This window comes from Melopsittacus undulatus, chromosome 6 (assembly GCF_012275295.1).
Source record: "Melopsittacus undulatus isolate bMelUnd1 chromosome 6, bMelUnd1.mat.Z, whole genome shotgun sequence".
Lineage (NCBI taxonomy): Eukaryota > Metazoa > Chordata > Aves > Psittaciformes > Psittaculidae > Melopsittacus > Melopsittacus undulatus.
The window spans coordinates 20,441,809-20,466,218 of NC_047532.1; the positions used below are offsets into that span (position 1 = coordinate 20,441,809).

The 24,410-nt window shown below is 43.9% G+C and overlaps 1 protein-coding gene across 3 annotated transcripts in view; it reads right to left on the reverse strand.

The window, feature by feature from the left end:
* Nucleotides 1-24,410, reverse strand: part of PTPRF (protein tyrosine phosphatase receptor type F) — a 390,245-nt gene that overhangs the window by 81,627 nt on the left and 284,208 nt on the right. For all 3 annotated transcript variants that reach the window (XM_034063545.1, XM_034063546.1, XM_034063544.1), the window contains exon 7: nucleotides 10,126-10,236. In XM_034063545.1, coding sequence (XP_033919436.1) covers nucleotides 10,126-10,236 — 111 coding nt within the window. The remainder of the gene's footprint in view (nucleotides 1-10,125; nucleotides 10,237-24,410) is intronic.

Consider the following 24,410-nt stretch of genomic DNA (forward strand, 5'->3'; position numbering starts at 1 on the left):
CTGGGCTAAAGAGTCGCTGTGAGCACCCCTCTCCGAAGTGTGTGTGGAGGGACAGACCCTCATGGTACCTGTCTGGTGGAGGAGCTGAGGACTTCTGCCAAAATCACCAGCTTTCCTCAGCATGAAATCATGAGTGCCTTGAGCAAGGTCTGGAGCTAGATTTAATTTAAAAGACGGAGTTGACTTTTGCTATTTTCCTTTATTCACCTTTGGCTTTCTGAGGACAGCAGGACAGAGCAGGGCAAAGCACAAATCAGGTTTTGCTGAGGGGCTATGAGCTGAGCACATCACCACGGGCCTCCCTGAGCCATCCATGGTAAGGCTGGGGCCATTGCCAGAGCTCCCTGCTCTCCTGCCAGCAAGAGGAAGACCCAGCCCCAGGGAAGAAAGGAGAAGCAGACCTGGTCATGCAAATGGCCCTTGTCTGAGCATAGAGAACTGGCCACCCCCAGAGTAGGAACTGCAGTGGAGCTGGGAAGCTGCCTCAGCAAGAGGACCTTCCATCTTTGAGGCAGCTGCTCCTGCTGCCCTGTGACAAGGAAGGCAGCATGCTGAGCTGTTCTCCAGCTGAGATAAAAAGTAAGCTTTCTGCCCCTAAAGAAAGTGAAAACTTTTAAGGCTACAGGAGAAACTGAAGAACCTGCTCTTCCCTAGCTGCTCACGAGGGGACCGGAAATCATTCTGATCTCTACTTCCAAAGACTGCTCTTGATCTCTGGCCAGAAAGCAGCAGCAGTTTAGTGGTATTACACTGGCACCTTGCACAGGTAATGGGTTAGAGGACCCCACGTACAGCAGCATGCACTCCTTCCCACCCTATCTTTGAATAAAGGTGCCCTGGCTGGTATTTGCATGCAGAATATATTATGTGCATTTTAAATCTTAAGCAACAAAGACATGCAAGCAAAGTATCAATGCCATCACCAGAGCCACAGCAAACAGTAAGCAGATGTCATCAGGCACGCTGTGGCCGTGCCTGGAAGGGAGCCAGAGTCTGTAGAGCACCCTCCCCTTTTGGAGATGGCTCTCCTCTCCCTACTGGGAAGTCCCATCTGACGTGGCGTACTGTAGATGGATAAGAAGTGAAAAGGACCAACCTTCTCGCTGATCTGAGAGATGAAAGTTTGTTTTGTTTGATGGCAGAGTGCGATGAAGATGAGGAGGGAATAAAAAAAGACAAGGAAAAACACAGAGAGTAAAAACAGGCCAAGCTTCATCTGTCCGCACACCACTGAAACGACAAGACAAGACTACAGAGGTCAGCCATGACTTCCCACCGTGCACATACACCACTCCATGTCACAGACAAGAGTGTGCCACACTCACACCGCTCTGGCCCGGAGTAGGGAGCCTCACCAATCTGCTCACTGCTCCTTGAGCCAGGGTGGAGGGGACCGCATGTCTCACGCATACTCACATGGAGGGTGCTTTGGGGCAGCCCCACGCTGGGCCAGATGCTGGAAGCACAGACATATCTACATGTGCAAAGCACTCTCACACACACACACAGGGCAAGGGACTCCAGCCATCACACAAGCTGCTGTGCTCCCACACCCACTCCAGCTATAAAGATGATGGCAAAGGCACTTTAAAATTATTGACCACACACTGGGAAGAGTGTATGTATAGATCCAAATTTTATCAAGTATGAAAGAAATGTTCCAAGTGGTGAATGAAAAATCTTCTACCATGAAGAGTTGCTCCCCCTCTCCAAACAAAGAGCTAAATGCAGCAGAGAGGTATTAGGCAAGTGACAAACATGCGCAGTCTCAGCTGGGCTCAGTTTCGGGAGAGCCTTATTGGTACACTGTGCTGCGAGTGAGAGATGGACAAGAAATCAGAAGGACAAAAACACCCAGAGAAAATTGAGCAGATCCCAGTTTTTGTTCCTGTGGGAGAGACAGTAGAAGGTTAGTTGCATTTTCCTTACAGACAAAGAAGATCTTATTTCTCTAGCAGGAGTGACCTCACTCCAGCTACAGATCTGTGGCATATTAGCTGTAATTGAACACTCACTGAGAGAATACAGAAGTGGATTTGATAGTTAAAGAGTGCTTGTGAGTCACATTTTTGATGGGGGAAGGAGAAGGTGGGGGGAGGAATTTGCTTTCCAGCAGAAACATTGCAAATTAGAGAACAGCATGTGGCATTATACAGTGCAACAGTACAGTCAGCCATTTCCAGCAACTAGAGGACAGGATTTTAACCAACACTGACACGGTGCAGAGCAGGCAACAAACTGCCAATAAGAGCTACAACAGGACCTACAAAGTGTAATGGAGCTTGCAGGAGAACAGCAAAACAGTTGTTTACATTTCTTCACTTGAACTCATATCAACGGACCACAACCAGCCAAGCCAGAGTTTAACTGGCCCACAAGTGAGTGCCACATCCAGCAAGGCCCCCCATGTGCACATCCTCAAAACAAAGAGTCCTAGCTTAAGGTTCAGGTTTTGTCTGCCCTGTGGCAGGGGATATACTTCTTGGTCCACAAAACATTAACATAAGGCTCATTTAATCCTGTGAGACCCTGTGATGGGAGGGAACCTCTTTATTGCCGCTCCCAAGCCATGACTTTATTTCCTAATTTAATGGAGTGTATCACATCTGCATGGCCTCAGCAAACAGCAAGGGGCTTCTGCCTTCTGTTCAGCTCTTCCCAGTAGGGAGAATTTGTTTCCTGCCCTTGACCAGGAAGGACAGCGCTTCTGGCAAACCAGGCAGACCCATGAATGGCTGCATTTCTGGAGAGCAGCACTAACATCACAACAGGGCAACACAGACTCCAAGTCCTGCAAGCGTGGACTATCCTGCAGCACCCAATGGGACTGTGCAACAGAACGGGAAGAGGCTGGTGAAGAATGTAGGACTGAGGGATGCTGCTTAAACAGCTACAGGAGCACTCATCCCTGCTGCAGAAGTGAAGCAGTCCCAGAGCCTCCCCCTGCCCTTAGGAAGCACTGATGGGTCCCCAGCTACACCAAAGGGACTTGCTGTGGTGCCACTTGGCCTGACTGGGGACAAGGTGCTGCTGCAGCTGCGGGACAGCCAGGGGCTCTCTTTTGGGAAGCCTGGCAGGGACCGCACTGCATCAGTGTGCATGGACAGGAGTAGGCTCCAGCAGTGGCTTTCCCCACATATTGACACTTCAGATTAGAGTTGGAAAGGTGAGGAGATACATGTGAAACACACTAATTCAAACAGATTACTTTCCGGTCTGTCAAACAGGAACAAATTTAAGGCCTGCTATTTGTCACTAATTGCTGGATTATCCCTTAATCTCTTACTATATTAGTGGTTTATAGGGAATAAAACCCAGTAGCAGGCTATTTTGGAACAGCTGTAAGGCAAGAGGGAACACCTGGGCAGAAAGTTCTCTCTTTTCCCTTTAGTTAATGTTTAAACAGCTGCAGCTTTATCTGAGATAAAACTGATAAATGGTAAATTGAGAGTTTCATCTCATCCCATTCACATACTCCCTTATCTCCAGTTCTCTATCCATGCCAATCCTAAACTAAAAAGCATGTTTTACCAAGTTTTTCTGCTTTTTTATAAAGCAACTGAGCAATGACAGTAGATACCATCTGCCCCCCATGTAGAGATTCTGGATTTAAGACTGGGGTTACCCAGAGTATCCCATGTGCAGAATACCATGGCTCACTAGGCATATTACCGTGTTCCCATGAACCTGAGCTGCCTGGCAGCTAACTTGAGCATGCCAGTCGATGTGCAAGATAAAGCAAGCGAAGTCACAGCAGAAATATCGCCACAGGATAGCAAACTCCAGAAGGTAAAAACAGGGCTCCTTTTGAGATCCACACTGAAACAGCAAAGAAGCAAAGTGCAAGGCCGTATCAGAGACGTGTCTGCCAGTCAGACGGCTCCAGTGCTCTGCAGGCAGAAATTCCCATGCTGATTGAATTTGGCTTTTACCCTGCCACAGAAATGCTTGTCTTATGCAGTAGCAGCAATACTCTAACCACAGCAGCTTGTTGCAGAAAGAATGAGTTTGGGCTGATGGGAGGGCTCTACTTTTGTGTATTCCTGGGCATTAGCTCCCTGAAACAAGGAAGAGGGCTGTGGCCAGGATACAAATGCACAGGTCTGAGATTTTAGATCGCAAGCGCAAACAAAAGAACACATTTCTAAAGCTTTTCAGAGTGGGAAGCTAATACTTTCCTGAAAGAAACAAGAAGTTTATTATCCCAGCTGGCTCCGTATTCTGATGGGAACTGCCAGCATCTGTCCTTGTGCTGAAAACCCTCGGGTGCTACACAAGGCATTAAGATAAAGGCAAACCCAGACACTTTGGGATCCAAAAGACAGAGAGGTTAACAAAAAACTAGAGGGGGATGAACCTGTTCCTGCTTATCTCCAAAAGCACATCTTGTGTCTCAAGGACTCCACATAAATCAAAATTTATCCTTTACAGCTTTTAGAAGTATAGAGGAACAAAAGGACAGATTGTCTTTTTTACGCCAGATTACATTAGACTAAGACAACCTCCTATTATATGTGATGAACAATGTTCTCATGCCACAGTGATGAGTATATTCCATCCTAGAGAGACAGACAGGATGCTCAGGGCACCCAAACATCCTTTCCAATTCACAGTGCACACACATGCATGCATGAATTCAATTAAGAGCAGAAAATCTCAGAGAACCAGAGGTGGATTTCCTAACCCTTTGTGCAAATGGATATGGAAGGGGTGGGAACGGACATTTAGTCAGTACAGATACGCAGGTCTAATTGTTCCACAGGCATCTATGTATGTCATAAAAGGAGAAGAGAAATAAGTTTCCAAGTCCATTTTTGTGTTGCACTATCATGCACTGAGCCACCAGTCACTCTCCTTCTATTTTCCATAAAGGTCATTTTACAAATAATCAGTCTTGAGCCTCACACTGCACTTTTAACTGTCAAAGGACTGTGCAAGGAACAAAACTGTTAGGTTTATTTAGTTCAGTTCTATACAGCACATTGAAGTCTTCAGATGCCAAGGTGCATCTGCCCAAACCACAGCTGCTCTGGCTTTGGCTATAGCAGTAGCTTCGGCATGGAGCAGCACCCAGGGGCAGAGGAACTGAAGTTAAAAATACTGAAATCCCATAAAAAGAGTGCAATTTCTTCATCAAAGAGTCACTGCACTCTGTTGTATTGCTGTACTGCAGTATTATGTTGAGGTCAGGACTGCACAGTGTACACAGGGAAATCATGGTCCTTCAGACCTGTAGCCCTCCTCAGACACGTACCAACTGCTGAGGGGTCATTACTTGCTGGCCTCTATTGCAGCCTGGTTTTGCTTCTTCTGATGGTCCAGGGCAGCCATCTGTGCAAAGCAGCAGTCTGGGTCATCCAGACTGATTCAACCGCCTGTTCATGTTTCCTGTCACCCTGGCATCTCCCTCATAAGTCTCTCCAGGCTCTGCTTGTCTGTGATTGCTGCCAGGCCCTTACACACTCTGGTGAAGTAATGTCACCTCCAACAACCCTGCCTGACAAGAGGCAGGTTTAAAGGAGCACACTGCCATGAATATGCATATAGCAATTCCCCATTTTTCAGACAACCCCAGTTTTGGTCGCTGACTGTTTGTCCACTGTCCTGAGCTTTTACACTTCTGGCAATAGCCTCAAGCTTTGACTGCTGTTGCTATTTTAGCTGTTTTAATATTACATAAGCAGAAAATGTTCTTTTTTAAAGGCTTCAAGTCTTGTTGCTCCAGGCCCATGTCAGTCATTCAGAATTATTATTATTTACACAAGGTCCCTACTGCAGTAAGCATCATGCAGCTGCAAGTAGCCATTTCAGTGAGTTCCCTCTGTGTCTGAACCTAAGCTACGGCCAAGTCCCCAAGTGTAAAACCCTGTGGAGGCCAGAGAATTGCTGCTAGGGACAGAAACACATCCTAATTTCATTTTGCGTGATGGCTCCTTAGTGAAAGTTGGCAAATAAACCTTCAGACTCCAAGCAAGTTTCCCTGATGACAAATGAAATACTAGCCTGGCCTTTCAAAAAGCAGATCAAGAAAGCACAGATTTTTGCAGTAATACCATTTCTATTTATTGCAGTCTGATTTACTAGTTTGTGATTTGGGGACAGAGGAGACAATTCAGTTTTAAATGGTCTTTTTTAAAAAAGCAGCTGTGCAGCTACTACAGTACGTAGTGAAGTTCTACAGCGTATGTAGTATTTTGGGCCAGGAAACTCGCTGCACTTACCCCACTGGACCATGTCTTGAGAGCCTGACAAGCAGCACTAAAGACATGGAAACTGGACAACACATATCTCATCTGATGGGAAGTATGCAGCCAGTGCTCCAGTAAGTATTATTCTAATAGCATCTGCATTGCTCACTGCTGTAAGCAGCACTGGGGAACACACCTAGCGAACTCCACAGAGTATTAATAAGGATATTATTATACACAGTCTTTCTGCTCATCTGTTTCACTGAAGTAGGAAAAAAATAATGCCATGTGTAGAGAAGGAGAAGGGCAAAAAGCCCTTTCGTACAGGAGAAGAGTAAAATAACAGTGCCTCTTACTGAGGGGAGCACCACATAGGCAACCACCTTCACAGGCATTTCATAAGACAAGACTTATGGCTGAAAATGCTTCTCTTTGTGCAGATGTCCCTGAAGCTGTAGGCAAATGAAGAGCAAAATGTCTTCATAAAAAACCAATAGCATAGGTGAATCAGTGCAATTATAATATACTCCCAGGGAGCATGACAAAATGATACCACCTTTTTTTATTCCACACTAGATCCAATCTACGTTCTACTCTTAAATCAATTTCTTGTATATCTTGAAACAGCTTCTTGGATTTCTGCTGCTAAATCAGACAGCAAGCTCTCTGGATTAGAGGAATAACATATTCCACAGATTTCTATTCCCTTCCCTTCCCCCTGCAGCACCATCGAGTCCCAAATCTAATCACTTTTACAATGTACTGTGGTGCATATAACCACGGACCATGACTGGATGAGCGCTCCTTCGTGATGGTAACAATAACATCCAGACCAGCACAGGCAAGCATATTTCTGCTGAAAGGATAGAATACGAATATGCCACCATGACTCGCCTGAAGTCCATGTGGTGCCCCACATAGCCACCTTGCCCTGGCATGCTCCCCAATCTGGCTTTCACTCTGTTTTTGCTCCTCTGATGGTCTGGATGTTTTCTGCAAGCGTCTGTGCATGGAAGGCTGAAGAGCATCTGTGGGAGGCAGTTAGCTTCCAGTGCTGGTCCTCAGCCCCAGCCCAGCTCTGCGGCAGCAGAAAGATAGATCTGTCAGTCCAAAAGCAAAAGGCTTAGGAGGGCTGCTTTCCAGAACACTTAAATGAAAATAATAGCTTCAAGAAAAATGCATCCATTTTTCTTCACAAATCCCTGGTGTGGAAATGTTTTAACTTTTAATGAAGTCCATCTGTGCATTAGTGCTGGCTCTAAAGGACTCACAGAGACAGACACTGGTGTAGCCTGCTCCTTTCTCCTTTTTTCTTCATTGATACAGGAAGCCCTGAGCAGTGCCTGGATACTCCTTTTCAGCTCTCAGTATCTTCCTTTGTTAGCATGAAAAGTATGATAAAGATGCTAATAAGCCTGAGCTTTCCAGCACAGCACACTTACAAAGGATTACCTGGGAGGTAGGAAAGGGGAGGACATGATCAAAAACATAAACCTCAGGAGTCAAGAGAAACAAACATTTAAAGTATTGAAAAAACAATAGGCTGTAAATGAGAGCAGACACAAGCAGCCCTGAGAACTACAGAGGGTGGGAATTAGTACCGCTGCTTAGCACTCAGCCATGCTTTTAGAGAAAGTGGCTAACTTATTAGGTATTCACTGTAAGGAGGTCAATCATTAGGAAACCACCATGCACTGGTGGGGCAGCCGACACACTTAATTTCCACTGTAATTTAGCATTAATTAATGTGTTCCCTAGTAAAGATGCAGGCACTTTCTAAAGACCCTACTGGAAGTCACTGATCAGTCTAATGACAACACTGTAAGACTACAACAAGAAGGAAAACCAGGGATTCTTTTATTCTGCATCCCACACCTGAGAAAGTAAGATACTTTCATTTTTTCCTTGCTTGTTAAAGAAATAAAATATTGATCTTGGTTTGACTTTTTAAAGTCATTAACTGATATTGTAGCAAGTTGGTATTTTTTTTTTGTAGAACATCTGCTTTGAGAAACTGTAAGCACAAATACCATCTAGGACCTATTATGCACAGCACATTTCATCTGATAATAATTTATGGGGTACCCTGTCTTAAAGATACAGCAGGATTTTATCAGGATAACACAGGCTGAAGACTGCCAATGTAAAGATTATATGTGCAATAAAAGGGCTTGTTCCAAAAATTTATGTATAAGAAAATGACAGTTAACAGCACAGCATATGTCTAAGAACATGCTTTCTTTGATGAACGTCAGGATCACCTCTCCCATGTGCAGCCCATCCATGGCCCACGCCTTGCCCAAACAGGATAAACGAACCTTGCTGAGCAGCAAGCCAAGTGTAAAATTCAGTACACCCCTCACTCCTACAGGATTCACTTCTAAATTAAGTGTTCATCAGTAAGAAATCAGAAAGTTGTTAAGAGGAGGTTTTTCTACCTCTTGAAGCTCTTGTGTCCTTTTTCAGCCACACCTCTACAGAAAACAGAAGATTTGGAGTCTGAGCATGTCACAGGAAGCAAAAGCATTCCAAATACTGCAGCAGAATGGCTGGGTATCCACACAAACTTACGCAACAACAGCCAACCTGGTAACTAGGAGCCATTCCCTCAGAGTGCAAGTGACAATGTGGGATGAGTTTTAGTACAGCTTGCCTGAAAAATGAACTTGCAGGAATACAGGGGATTTAAAATCATCCATAAGTACATTGTGAGAGTGAAATGAGTGATTCCACTGCACAGATACATCTTCATCTTCTGAGTAATGCTTAATTGGGTACTTCAGTCTTCCAAAGACTCTTATAATCCAAATTATGCTGCAAAATAAAAAAGCAGTCCCCCAGAATAAGCAAAGGAAGCAATGCCAGAAGCCACCCCTAGAAGCAAACATACATCATGTGAAGACTTAATCATGTTCTCATGTCCTCTTGCCATACTAACCAATGCATATACAGCTTTAAGATTGTATTTTCTTCCTCCAGAACAGAGGAAGGGAGAAATGAAGATGAAATTTTATTATTAGATGGTTGATTTACTATGTGGAAATAAAACCTCATTGTAACTTCCTAAAAACAATGGGTAGCACCAACACAGAAATCTTTCTCTTCTTGGGAAAATTCATAACTACATTTCCCAGGGGTTCCTAACTAGTGGCTGTGGTTATTCCATATGAAGCAGCACATTTTTTTCTTGCTGAAATTAACAGAAAATATACAGGGAATTTGGCCTTCTCTTTTCTCCAAGCTAACTCAAACACCTTTAATGTAGAGAAAAGAAAACTGTCAGGAGACTGTCTTAATGGAAAATCTAGTTATTCTGGTACATTGAAACTAGTTTTAAATCAGCAACATAGCATAACCATTAGAAAAATCAACTTTACATGAACTGTGGCTAATTTCCAGTAGGTTCCCAGTGTGAGCCATTAATACCCAGAGGCTTAACCAGTGATGCATTTAAGACGGATTAGGACAATTCCAAAAAGCTTTTCAGCTTTTAAAGATACAAATTCCAAAGCAGAGGCCTAAATATTGGCTCACCTAGAGCTGAACACCTCTGGCTTATCAGAGCATGACCATTTTTACACTACATCACCAAAGGTTAGTTTATACTAAGAGGATTAAGCATTCCTCAATCCCAATTAAAGTAACTATGACCCAGAGTTAAGGAGTTCAAGAGAGAAAGGAATTCCAATTTTGCCCATATTTCAGCATTTTACATAACACCATATAAACAGCAAAACAGATTTCCGAAATGTGAATCAAACCCAATGTGCATCAAATCCTTGACCTTCGCTTGCTGGGTTTTGAGGAAAAAGGCCACATCACACAGCCCACGAAGTGTGATCAGGGCACTGAGATAGGGAACATACTCCTTCACTGAAAGCCATGGAGCCTTTTGGGCAGGAAGAGAGTGACCTCCTTGGGTGGAAGCTGCTCTTACCTCGAACATAAAGGTTAGCTGGGGCAGAGTAGCGGGTTCCTGCGCTGTTGGTTGCAACACATTCATATTTGCCTTGGTCTGACTCCTCACTGTTCTCTATTTGCAGAGCTCCTGTACACAAACAAAAGGACACAGGCAATTCAGGTTATGGCAAATCTGGTACTCCAACAGCCAGCCTCAGAAAAGGAAGGCCATGCCCCACACTTTTAAATTATCTTCCTGGATAAATATACTGTGATATCCCCTGGACCCACAGGGTACCAGCATGCAGCCAAAAGGTACCCAGTCTTCTGTTAGAAGCTTGTGAAACTGATTATTGTTATTTTTTTTAATATACAGGAAAGCAGTTACCGATGTATTTCCAACCGCCCCAACCACTTATATTCATTGCTTCAATAAAGGAATAAAAACATACACATACACACGTATTAATTACAGCTTCATATGGGATGCCTGTCTAACAAAAGGACCTTTAATAAGCCTTTAATAAAAACAGCCAAGCACAAAGCACACTAACTGTAGCTGTTTGTTTCTTATCTGATGCACACAAAGCCTAGCAAATGCTCAACAAATTGCAGTCTTCCTGCAGAAACTGGCAGAGTCCCATCTCTCCCACCTCACCACCCTCCTTCCACAGACACCCCCTTCTGAGAAAACACTTCGCCTTTTGTCAGCTTTATGTCAGTGATCTTGTTCTTTCAGATTTCATGATACATGATATAAAAGATGAGAAACTCTGTGTGAGACATCAAAGATACACACTAATGCAATGCACCCATTTTGCCGCACGGTACTCATGTGAAAGCCACCCTCCCTTGTACCACCATGGCTGATCCTACAGTTTGGGTCAGGACGTGACCTGATCCCACCCCCAAGGTGCCGGATGCATGACAGGCTCATCTAAATAGCTGTAATAATTTTCAGGGCACAAAGAGTCACCATTTACATGTGTAAGCTGTAGAGTACTTATGATGTGAAAGTGAGCACTGTTCTAAGGTGGCTTTCTCTACCTGCTCAGGCCATTGCAACTGGTGCCCAGCACTGCTTGGCCCAGGAGGCTGGTCTTCCACCCAGCTTCTTGCCTAGCACAGATTACTGCAAAACTGGTCATATCTAAACTCCCCTGTGTCCCATATGCAGACTGAGAGATAGAGCTGCAGAGAAAGAAAGAAGCAGGATGCATATGACAGCAAGCTGGCACTGTTGGCTGGGCACTCAAGAGGCTGGTACTCAGCCTGCTTCCCTGAGGAAACACAGGAATAATTTTTAAAGTGCCTCCAAGGGTTCAGATTCTGCTGGTTAGGCCTGCCTGTAGGAAGGAAACTCTGCTCACAAACCATATGCTGAACTAAAAGAAAACATTAACCCCTTTGCTTGTAAGGATCTGAACTCATTTCTGCCTGCCACGGTTCAAAACGACCACTGAGAGCCACAGTGAGAATAGCTGGTGAAATTTCCTTCTTCCCTCTTGCTGGTTCAAGCTGCAGAGGTCAAACTCAGTTTTTCATACCATGAGAACAGAAGAAAAACTAATGTGAATCAACCACTGCCACCTACATTATTTAGAAGGATAAATCGAGACTGTGGCATAAGTCTATATGTCATGGGGAAAAATGAACTTCCCTGGGTTCTGCCAGATAATAAAAATGATGTACAGAGCCCTCCCTATTGTTGCATTAGTGCTGGAAATGAGGCTTCAGCTAGACAGAGAAAGCTTGTTTGCAGAAGTCCTTCCCTCTACTAAAGCAAGGACTTGCCAGCTTTACCTAGCCATGGAGCTCTCTGGACACTCACAGGCCAAAGCCTACAGAGCACTGCTGCTTAACTCAGGGAGAATGCCGGATTTCTACATGCTGTCTGGGAAAAAACATCTTCAAGCAGGCAGCAGCATGACAGGTAGTGGAGCAGGACAAAGCTTCACTGCATTGACAAGACACAGAGAATCAGAGAATCTAGAAATGGAAAAGACCTATTAGGTTATCTTGTGCATCCCTGGGGGCCAGGGCTGGATTGCTCTTTGCTGTAAATGTATTTGTGTTCTGTCCAATCCCATTTTAAATGTGCCAAGTGATAGGTCTTTCACCACTTCCTCAAGGAATTGATGCCACAGCTCGGTTATGTTTTGTGTCAGGAAGTTTTTCTGGAACTCACCGTGTGTTATCTCCTTCTTAATTTCTGCTCATTACTCTGTGGGCATGCATGCTCTGCAGAGTTCATTCTGAGTACTTGCATCAGACTTGGCTGGGAAAATCTGTCTGCTGCACAACATACCCATACTTTAAATAGCCAACCATCCAACCAACCAACCAACCAACCAACCAACAAAAAAGAGTGGATGTCATCACCCTGAGGAGGAGCCTATCTCTGATTTAGCCCTCATCAGCTGCCTGGGCTGAAAGCAGAGCCAGCTTCATGTGACATGCAGTGGCGTCTGCCTAGAAAAAGTAAGATCCCCAGATAATTCTGCCATGAACACATATCTGTTTATATACCCTTTTGAGCCATTTAATACATTTCACTGGTATTTATACCTCTTACAATTGTGATCACTGTGCCTCTGAAATGCCAGTTAGTCAAACTATTTTTTATCTCTAGGGACCTCAACATCAGTGCAGGAGAGAGAAGAGAAAAACATAAAAGGATGAAGAAAATGAAAGCAGAGGGGAGTTTCAGATTACATGCTGTTATTACCTGTCAATTCTGCAGCCAACACAGATCAATTTCTAGATACATATTATAAACATGTAATAAGTCAGCAACTGCCTACAAACTACTCAGGGACACTGGGCATGGGACTAGTTTTGTCTGGATTGGCATGACCATTCAAACTATGGTGCATCCTGAGGAAGAGAGAACCCAGGAAACAGAAGTTAATGCAAACCTCTCAACTGAACCAGAAAGAAAACAGTTACAGCAGTAAATCATCATTAGACAAACATACAGATCCCACGCTAGAGCTGACAGCCAGCAGGAAGTGAAAGGATCATGGTAAACTGATGGCAGTCAGTGGGACTATAGGGGTTTTCTTGAAGGACAACCTACAACTAAGTGATGGATACAGGAGAGAGTAGGGTATCTCAGGGTATAGAGATTTATGAATGAAGTTAGGATGATCAGACATTGCTGGGATCAGAAAGTTGGAAACATAAATGCATCTGAGCTTTGCGAAAAACTCTGTAAGTGTCAAATGCTCCAGCCCTTAGTTCAGTCATCCCAGAGAAAGGCAGTAACTTCAGCTCTTGAAGAGTTCAAGTCTGGGCTGGATAGGAGATAAGGAACTACAGGAAAGGAAAAACTAAGTCCTAAGTAGCTCCTTTCCCTGAATTTCATGGAAGCTGCATCCAAAGACCCTCAAAAGCGCAGTGAATTCTTTGCTTTTACAAGAGCAAAGGACCTGATTTCTATTCCTAGCCTTGTCAACATCTCATCTTACAAACTTCCGCGCCTCTGCAAAGCAGAGCTAGGAAGGCTGATGTACTTTTATTCATTACTTTGGGATTTATGTTGCACAAGTTGCTGAGTAAGGTCTTGTTCACACAAGATGTTACTGCAGACTTCTCATATGGACTCCTCATATGGACTCCTGGTGCTCATGTGTCAGGTGCCTTGTTCTCATTTGCATTGCTGAATCCTGATGTGCAATCAGGTAACATGGCTTCAGCAGATGCATGAGGACCATCTACCATCAGGACATGCATATGTGAAGGAGAGGAGCAGCAGATAGTTTGTTTGGGAGCTCATGGGGCTCTGCAGTGGCATGTGCACATCAGGGCAACACTTCTCCCTGCTGAGCAAAACCCAGCCTCCGCTGCCTTCTATGAGCACCCTGAACCTCAGCAGGGCTCCAGCAGAAGAGGGGCAGCCATTCCTCACCACGCTGCGATACCATGTCAATCTTGCTTTCGGCTCAGATCTGTTCCCGATAACACATCTCAGCTTATCGGAAAGCTGACAGCTTCTGAGAAAAACCCCTGGCAGGTCTCCAGTGACAGCAAGAATGGTGACAAGGCAGAGCTTTCTTGGGCTGAGGGCAGGAGCCAGCCCTGATGACTGACAAGCATCCCTTACAGGTTCTTTACTCTGAGCTGATATCTCCTTGCCAGTCCCTTCCCTCCTCTCCTAGCTTTTTCTTTTGCTCTGTAAACTCAGGCACAGACAGCAGTCCTGTTAGCGGCTCTCCAAGATACTTATCTATTCAAATATACGTGTGCTCAGGCAGAATCATTAGTTGCAGTGACAGTGGGTAAAAGCAGCATTTAAAATGTGCACTGCACAAAGCATGGGGAAGGCAGATCCTGACAAGGGTCACTTCTTGGCAGTGCTGGGTACTGTTGTGCCACAGAGGGCTTGTCACTCTCTCCTCTAGGTGACAAACTAAATGTAAAAAGCTCTGAGTTGCCATACAAATGGACCTCTCTGTATCTATTCAGGCTGGAACTCCATCTCCAGCAGTGGGAGCAGCTCTGTTTCTCTAGCAGGGCATTCACAGACTCAGTCTGCCTGGCTCAGAGTGGAGGGACTGACCTTCTGCCCTGGTTATAAAATTAAACATGGAATTAAATGTTCCTGTAAATACCAAAGAGTCAGAGAAACCAGGCTGCAATCACAGCACTCATCTAAGGGAAAGACTTGCAGAGTAGATGCTAATGAACAGTTACCTGATCAGGGCCATTGCTGCCAGGGAAGAAGTAAATTTTGCCCACCCCACAACCTAGAGCACATGGCAACCCTAAAGTCTTCCATTTTCCTTCCTCCCGCCTCCCACCATCTTCCTCCACAGAAACACTGCCTGACTTTTCCTGAAGCAGTATTTTTAGCCACCCTTTCAGCCAGTGCTCAGGTCCCAATCCCCTGTCTGCTAAAAATTCCTTCCTTGAGAAGGAGAATCCTCCTAATAAAATCCAGGCAGCTGTGAAGCAGGGCCAGAGGCAAGCCCAGACTAAGCAAGGACCCATAAATGTGAGTATGGCAGAGAAAGAAATACTGTGAAGGCCTGGCAATGAGGGAGTTGGATTTTGACACCCAAGTTGCTGAGACAACCAACACTTGTTGTGGGAGCCCTGAAAGACACCAAAACCACACAAGAGTCACCAATAATAAGCGTTTCCCATATTCACTACTTTCTGTAATTTATACCTGCAGCATCTCCCAGCTGTTACAGAGGACTGCACCTAGCCTCTACCAGCCATCAGCATTGCCAATTATGCAAAACAAGATAACTACAAATATATTTTCATTGTTAGTGTTCATTATGGTTATTATGCCTGAGAGGCCAGTGATCGGCATGCAAGGGGTCTGTTCTGGATGGCAGCATTGGTGAGATATAGCTCTCCTATGCACCAGAGACAGCTGCTAATAGCACCCGACTGCTGCCATCGAGCCAGACTTGGGCAGAGATGGAGCAGAGGAGACCCAATGTGCTCAGCAGCATGAGGTCTCCTCTTAGTGGATTTTCAGGATGTCACCAGCAGGTATAGGAAATCTCAGGGGACTGCGTCAGAGGCAAAACTACGGCAGTCAAATGCACAGTAATACCTCTGTGTACTTCTAAAGGGATGTGAGTCAATCTGAATCCTGACAGTTAGAAACAGGGCATTACAAACATTCCCAGACTCTACCCCACCCAACCTCCCCCCAGCACTGTGCTCCTGTGAGCATATCTTCTCATTTTTAAATTGTTTTCCTTTCACCTTTTCTTTCTGTGACTGGAAAAGCTCAAGAAACAGCAAAAAAAAAAAAATCCTATCATATACAAAGTGCAATCAAATGTACAAGCACATGCTCAAAAGAGACAGCAAAATTCTTTTAGGTTCCTCTAATCTCTTTGGATAGCTTTATGCTCCATCTCTCAGGATACTGTCAACATATTGGAGCTATATTTAACCAGTTCACCCAGGACTGGAAAGGTTTAGCTGCAGCTATACAGAAGTTGGTGCGGGTGTTTACCTGGCTTCCCAGACAGACAGCTTCTGACACCCAAGTGAGCTGATCTAAAGTTAATTCAGACAGACCTCTGCTACGCTGACGTCTGCAGGGAAGAAATACTCTTATGTATAGGAACCTCAGATATTTCCTGTGGTGACAGAAAAGTAACAAATAAATCTGACTGGAGAGGGATAATGCCTGAGATGATGATATTTCTTTACCTCCTCATGTGCATCTGATCTAATACCTGTTCAGTCCAGCACCCACCAGAAACACAACCGTGCTCTGCCCTCTCTTACAGGCCGGGGTAGGAAAATGCAGCCAGGTTTCACAAAAGGTTGAGTGAGTTCAATTCCAGAGAAATGCTGGAAGTGCCTATCTTATATTCTACTTAGAAAATAAGAATGGGGCAGAACTTGCTACAACATGGATTTGCTGATATTATCTGTGGGTCACCTTAAGAATCTAACTATTGCCTAACATGATGGGCATCTGCCAGCTCCATGTCCTTCTGATGAAAAAAAATAGGGATCTCAAGATTAAATTACTATCTGGGGCAGTCCCAGAGGGGTGAAGCTACAAATGGAGATACTGAATTATTGATAGGAGCTCCTCCCATTTCAGGGAAACCAGAGATGTCTTGGACAGAAAGGACCAAATATGTGGGGGTAAAGTCAAATGAGGTGTTTAGAGAGAAAAATCTCCTTTTGGAGGGGTGCATGGTGGAATTATCAGGTCATCCTTGCTAATCACACACTGCTCCTTGCATGTGGTTCTCCACTGCTTTGGCACAAAAGCCTTGGGTAACGCTTGAAGCTCCAGGCACATAACTCCTAGCGACACAGTCACAGCAGCAATTAAACCAAACCAAAACCACCCCTTCCTCCCCAAACATTATTTCCATAAGGGTTTGTTAAGAGTCATTAGTTCACCCTTCCTTTCAGACCAAATTAATGGATTCCAAAGCATCAAACTTACCTTAATGAGGAACAAGAGTGCAGCTGGGTATAGAACATGGCAGAACAGTCACTTCTACATGGACACAACCTCACCATCATAAAAGCACTTTCATCTAATCTGTCGTTATCTTTAGAATTCCAGTGACCTCCATTTTAAATAAAAGGCATTAGGCTGACAGAAATCCTCTGGGAGAAGCCAGAGAGCAGCACGTGGCTTCTGTTTGCTCTCACAGAAATGTCATCTTTGACATTCAAACAGGACACATATTTTAAATAATGTCAAGAACAGTCTTAAAATACCTCATCAAGACTCAAACGGGGGTGGGAAGGGGGTGTGTGGGGAACTTATGTTTTATGAGATGGATGGTTCTTTTCACAGAGATATGTTCAGTTCCCAAGCAAGACGTATGGAGCATCCATGTGGTTCTGGTGCTGAGTCACTAATGTCATCAGGCAGGGCGGGCACGCAGCGAGCACGTGGGGAAGCCTTGGGATGGCTGCACACTCGGCACGCATGGCTGGGAGCTCAGAGTGCTCCGCTAGTTAGCATTCAATCTGTCATTTCATTTTAGGATTTGTAGTAGGAGAGGAAGAAATAGTTTAAGGACCTTGTAACATCACAGCTGTCAATCTCCAGTATTCCAAAGGGAGGAATGACAGATATATAAGCCCATTCATATCAAAATAAGGAATGCCGCCTTTTTCCCTGACCCAGATTTGCTACAGAGGCAACTTAATGCAAATACGCATCAAATGGCAATTCACATTTACTCTAAAATAGCTCAATGGGAGCTGAAAACATTAACCCCCAGCAACAGAACCAGTTCCAAAGAGTCAGATTATTAACTTCCAGCAGTGATTCAAGGAAAAGGGGGAAAAAAGAGAAGAAGGGGAAAAACCTGAACAAACAAGGTCGTGTTGATTTGTAGGTGGTAGTCATTTTGCTGAGAAATCCAGGGGTCAATCAACAGGGGTAACCAAAATCACAAGAGAAGGGCCTTAGCACATAATGCTGATTAACATGCTAAACTTAATCTAAAGAGACAGCTTTGAGCGTTTAGGCTAGAAAAGACAACACTCCAATTGGAAAGTTATTACTGGTGCATACAGGCTGTGAAAACAAGCCAGGAACTGCGCTCACCGGGCTGTCAAACCAGGAGTGGGCTTAATTAATGAAGACTTAAAGCAGTCAGATGTGCTTCTGATTCATCTATGTAGAAAAATATCTTGGTGCTGCGAAGCAACATCGATATGTCCGGGACATCTAGGACAGTGGTTCTCCAGTGTGCCCCCACATTAGAGGGTTAGCACACTTGAAAAGCAAGTGCGAGGAATGCAAACAAAGGTGCTCCTTATCCCAGAGCTAAATTTACTCAACCTTTCATGAATTTATCTTCTTCTGATTACAGTTTCATGCCCATCAGCAGCAGCAAAGAATTTGACTGTTCTCTTGTGAATATGTTACCTCCTTACACTTAACACCAAAGCAATCTATCTAAAACCCCCTAGACACAAAACCTCAAAGGCCACAACTGCACAGTAAAGTCAAAGACTTGCAGGAGCTGCAGGAGACGTCAACCATCCCGTGGCACAGCCCAGGGACCATGTTCCAGTTTGCAAACTTTCCATTGAATAACCCCCTTTCAACAGTGCAAAACTGCAATGGATGAATCTACAAGAAATCACACTGAAAACCAACCAAAATAAATACACTAAGTGGGAGAGTGCAGATGAGCGAGAGCGCTGGCAGAGTTAGGGCTGAGAGTAAAAGCTGGAGATGAGAAACACCGGAGAAGGGACACAGCAGACAGGAGATGGAGTGACGTGACAACTGGAGGCACATTTCAGCATTCTTACCTCTGATCGGTGTACCACCTGGTGAGGTAATTTGAATGCAAATAAGATTAGAGAGAAGCATTAGTACAAAGAGGCAAGGAAGAAAAATTATAACTAAAAAGCAGAAAGTTTTTTAAAGCTAGAATTTGATTTAGCGTGACAGGAATAAATAAAAAGATACTGATGTGCAATAAAAGTCAGAGTGACACCCTCAGGAGGTTAGTAAAGCTCATCGCTTCCACAAGTGCGGTGTCCAGCCCTGCATCTTGTCATTAAAGCCACCACCCTCATGAATGGGAGCCGAACTAAGCTGCTGAGGTGGTGTTGCCAGCTGGCCTCACCACTTGCATTCGCCCACATCACTGTTCAAGCAGTTGAGATGGAGGACACGTTGGGAAGATGGTGCAGTGCCCCTTCATTCCTCATACAGAACACAGAAGGGGTGTCCTGGGACTGTGTGACTGTGAGTGTGCTGGGCAGGAGGGGTGGAAAGCATATGGTTGCGGGCACTAGGTGCAATCTGGCTTTGAGGTTAGAATGACCAGTGGGACAAAATCTGCTCACTTAAAGAAATTAAGGGGAGAGTGTAACAAATCCGTTTTGAGCCATTTTCCACATTCGCATAACCCTTGCATCAGGTTCCCTTTGGCAAAGAAACTGGTGTCATGCAGAATTAACTTTATATACAGAAATATTTCAAAACAAAGTAGTTTCTGGTAACGTAACAACAGTATGCTAGCCAGACCTCTGTTGCTCCTGCCTAATTTGTATGTTAGCTGGAGAAAGGAATCCCTACCCTCTTTATAAGGCACTGGAGATAATTTTACATGCTATAATGAAGTGTATCTTATAAGGAGGGCTTATCTGGGAGTGAGTTTAAAGTTATCCTGTTGCAAAAATCTGTAGAGGTTTGGTTTATGAGGTCAATGTGTTTAGCAAGTGGAGGATCCACTGGTCAGTGTCTTGAGTTGAGCGTACAGTCAATAATGAAGCATGATTGAAGGAGTGATGCTCCAGCTGGGCAAATTGGCAGGGAACCCTTCTAATCCCCACTTTTGTCCCCTTGGTCTTATTCTGCACATATGAAGGCTGTTAGTATAAGGGAGAGATTCATGCAGCTTGAATCTGTAGGCAGTTTATGGTATGTGTTGGTTTTATGCAGATTTGTAGGATCTGAATACCAAGCACTTACCAAAGAAAACTGAGGAGTTTAAACAGACAGAAAAACAGGGTTAAACAGGACACAGTGTGTCAAATCATGTTCAGTGTATTGATTAATAAATACCAGTATGCATACAAGAGTGTCGTGTATCTCAGATTTACAGCTCATTCCATTATCCACAACAATGATCACCCAATGGGAAAGAAAGACAGAAAAGAATTTCTGTAAATACAAAGAAGGCATATTTTAAGCATGTTTAACTTGCCTCTTAAAAAGTAATTACAATATTTATACTTAATCTTTTTCTTTCCTAGCTACCCTTTCCTTTAGGCAGAGTCCTTTCTTTAAGCAGGAGCAGCAATTAAAACTACTCATTTTGGCATTTTCCTCTGCCAAGATGACATTACCCCATTTAAACTTTATGTCTGGTTATATTTTCTTATGCTTTCTATCCAGATGACTGAAGCATCAGGAAAGATCTTGCAGTGACTGAAGTTGTGGGTAATCTCTTTCTTGCAATAATAAATCTGCTGCTTATTTATCTATCTTAGTAACTACTGCTACCCTTGACAGAACAGTTAGATCCAGAGATACTTGCATGGAATAGCACAGCCATGGAAAACAGGGTTATTTCTCTTTGCCTGTTTGAAAAGTTTGCCAAGTGATATTTTTGTTCACTTTGGTCTAGGGCCTCCCTCCTCCCATCCCCCTCCCCCTCCCTTGTTCCCTTCTGCAATTCTCAGAGTTAAGAAAAGCATCACTGCAGTGTGTCACTTCCCATGGGAATGGTGCAATGACTTTGAGAACAAGCCCAAGGGGCAGAAAACAGGACTTCCGTCTCTCTCATCTGGCTGAAACAGTTTGTTGTTCTGCCCTAAAACTGAAAGGATTTGCAGCAAACTTTAAATCTACTCCCTGTAGAGGTTAAACCCTTTCGCTAATATGCAATTTACACAGAGCAGTAAGAGCAACTGCATACTTGAAGCAGATTCCCTAAAACATAAGTGTGACCAGCTCATTTCTTCGTGTGTTAAATCCCAATCCTCCTGGCCTCCAAATATAAGCAAACCCATGTGGCAGCAGCACAGAGGCTTGCTGTATTTAGCACAATGTTTGTTCTGGGTCTCTCTCACCTTTGCAAAGTTCAGGCATTCACTCTTCACACAGAGTACTCCATTACAGAGAGTGCACAAGGCTCTCCTGTTTTCAGATTCCCTCACCCAGATGAATAAAAGCTTCTATTCTTCACATCATATGACAATGCATCTCTGGCTGTTGTTCTCTCAGGGTGTCCCTCAAAGGGACCAAATTAAACACAGAGTGCCAACATAAGAGTCCATCAAGCAACAGAGGTGCCATCACTTAAATGGTTATTGAGGCTAACTAGTGCCCTGTGATCACTAGGCCTCTTAATGCAAAGGGCACATCAAGATCAAGCTCCAACCCCAACTCCTGTGTTTGAAAGGTCTGAAACACTCATAAGAAAGGACAGTTTATTTCCCCTTCATGATAACAGACACCGAACAACACCACATATGTTCATTTCAATCAGGAATGAATACTGGAAACACACAGCCAGGTGCCCAAAGCAAGGCAAAACATAGGATAATACACTAGAAAACCCAATGGGATCATTTGCATCAGTATTTCCCAGTGTTGAGAAGAGGGTCTGCTGGAGAGGGGTCTTCACTCTGCTGACACAAACTCACCCCAGACTTACCAACACACCACTGCCTTTTAGGAAGCGTAAGAACCTAAACCACCAAAATCTGACTCTAAAGCAACATCATATAGTGAAACCAAGGTTCTTGGTGGCTGCAACACTGACCCCCAGAGAACTCTGATAGTGCTTTTGGCTACTTCCTAACATAGTTTTAGAGAAAACTATTTTCAGAATTTGAAGTACTACAGAAAAGACTGGCTATTTGTCACCAGTTGCAACACAGAGTCTGTGTGAATCCCACCACTGCTGCGTATGCCTCACACAGCAAGACCCACATGTGCACTATAGGTTTGTCCAGGACATAAAATTTCAGCTGTCCACTAGTTGGCCATGATACTGCTTCAAGACTTGTCCAGTCAGTCTTTTCTGAGAAAGCATCCATCTTTGTGCAGGTTTCCTGATCCTTTTGGAAAACACTTCCCAACACCCATTCTTTTGGGCTATCCTTACACACCTTATTCCAAGCTGATGCCCATCTGATGTCTGGACTCAAAGCTGTTTCTTGCCAGGAGCTGAATGTCTTTTGTTGGATACTGGCTGCTGGCTATTACCACTGAAGAAGGATATGGCTGCCGCTGACATTTCTCTGGGATAGGTACCACCTCTTTTTGCAAGTTTACTCTGTGCATGTTGGTTATTCCTTTTGTCACTAAGTAAGTAGTGCTTCTACCTATTGGATCAAGATTAAATTGAAAGTTCTTGCTGGTAACTCTGAGAGTATAAATGCAGCAATGTGATCTGGTGGGCCATCTCCCACTGCTTCTTCATTAGAAGCACCTACACTTTTCCAGAGAGTAACTAAAGTCACCTGCAGAGTTCTCTCCGACACTTTACTTGCAGTTAACTGCCTTTGAGCCACACTGGGGTGTAGGGCATGGTTCCATAACTCAGTTAATTTACAGTAATTAGAAGATAATGATACATCTTGTAAGACTAAGTTCTTTACTAGATGAAAGATGTTAATGCTCCCTCAATTTCTGGAGTTCCCTTACATGGCATAGGTATCTGGAAGTTCACATTCAGAGTAACTATTTATTCTAGTTTGGTATTTTGTTGATAAATTTTCTGAAGAGCAAGGTGTAAGAGTAATTCTTCACTTGTGAAACTCACTGGAAGCGTTTGAGAGCTATGGGAGTATGAATACCATTCAGAGTTGCTCTGAAGTCTTCAGGAGCTTCTGGTCCAAGAATCTTCACAGAGCAACTGTGAAGAATCAGCACAAGCTGATCTATATTGAGTTTCTGCCACATCATCAACTAATTTTAAAACATGGATAGAGGTGTAGCAGTGACCCTTGCTGCCAGAACTCACATGTCCATCATCTGCAACACTACAATGCTTGGATTGTTTTGAAATCAGTTCAGGAGAACAGGTTTTAAATGAGCCTAGAGCTGGCTTTAGATCCTGTGTCAGTGACTGAGAGGCAATGACTGAAGCTATGCACCCTAGGGGAGAACAGGGAGTTGTCCTGAGTCACTGCATTTGCAGAAAAGCATGATGAGCAAGGGAGAATTTTGCTACAACCAGCATGAGTCAGAGACCTTGCTTTTGCCTTGATCTGTGATAATAGAGATGAAAACCTGTATTTATTTGCATTCTCATCTCTAGAGCAATTAGTACAACACGTACTGACAAAACTGCCCAAGAGCTGTACTTTAAAAGGAACTGATCATTACTTGGGAGAAAAGATCTATGTACTGGGGAAAAAGAAGAAAAAAAGCACTCTAAATGAAAAGAGTTCTTCTGTCAGAAGGTTTTTTAAAAAAAGCATATACATGCATACAGATGTGATCAGTAAATGAGGGATGGTAGGATACAGGACAGATTCATAAACTGTGTATTTGCTCCTGACAGAGACACCAGTCCTCTGGGGTTAAAAGAGCCTAAGATGATGGCTTGGTTGTGTTACACCACAAACTCTCTAGTATCTTGACAGAAGATGAACAGAGCTCTAGAAACTGATGTTCAGAGCCCCCTTGGGCACATGATCTGACTGCATGCAAGTTCAAAGACCTGCCTGAAACCCCCAGAGTATTGCCAGCCCACGTAACTGTGAGTGTCAGAAGAGAGCACCTTTCCCAAACATGCTGCTTCTTTACCTCTAGCTATTTATTCCACACTAGGAGCCTAAAGAAATTAAATCATCCTGCAAACTCCTCTCTAAGTCAGACTCCGAAGCTGCTTTGACCTTCATAACCTATATTTAGTACATCTGAATAATAATATATTTGGTACTCACTGAAGGTCGGACACTCTATATATGCAATACTGGGCTCACACCGTGCTGTAGCTATTTTAACTGTATTACATCTGCCTAGCTTTTATTGGGTTTTAATTAAATGAAATTAAATGAGCGTATATTTAGATTGAGATAGTATAAACTGACATTCATGCAGATATGCCAGGCTGGCTGTAAGATATGATCTTAATGGAGCAGAGACTTTGCAAACTATTACACTCTCTCATATAATGAGGGAACTATTTAAACACTCCTTTCTTTAGAAACAACTGTGCCCCTATTGTATAGTGCTGGAGAGCTCAGTGAGCACCTTGGAGAATGGATCAGAGACCGCCCGACCTATCACATTACTCACACAGGGTGAGTGCAGTCAGGTAAGTGGGACTCAGGCACTTCAAAGTGCAGGTCCTACTTTATATTGACTACAAATACAGGAAAAAC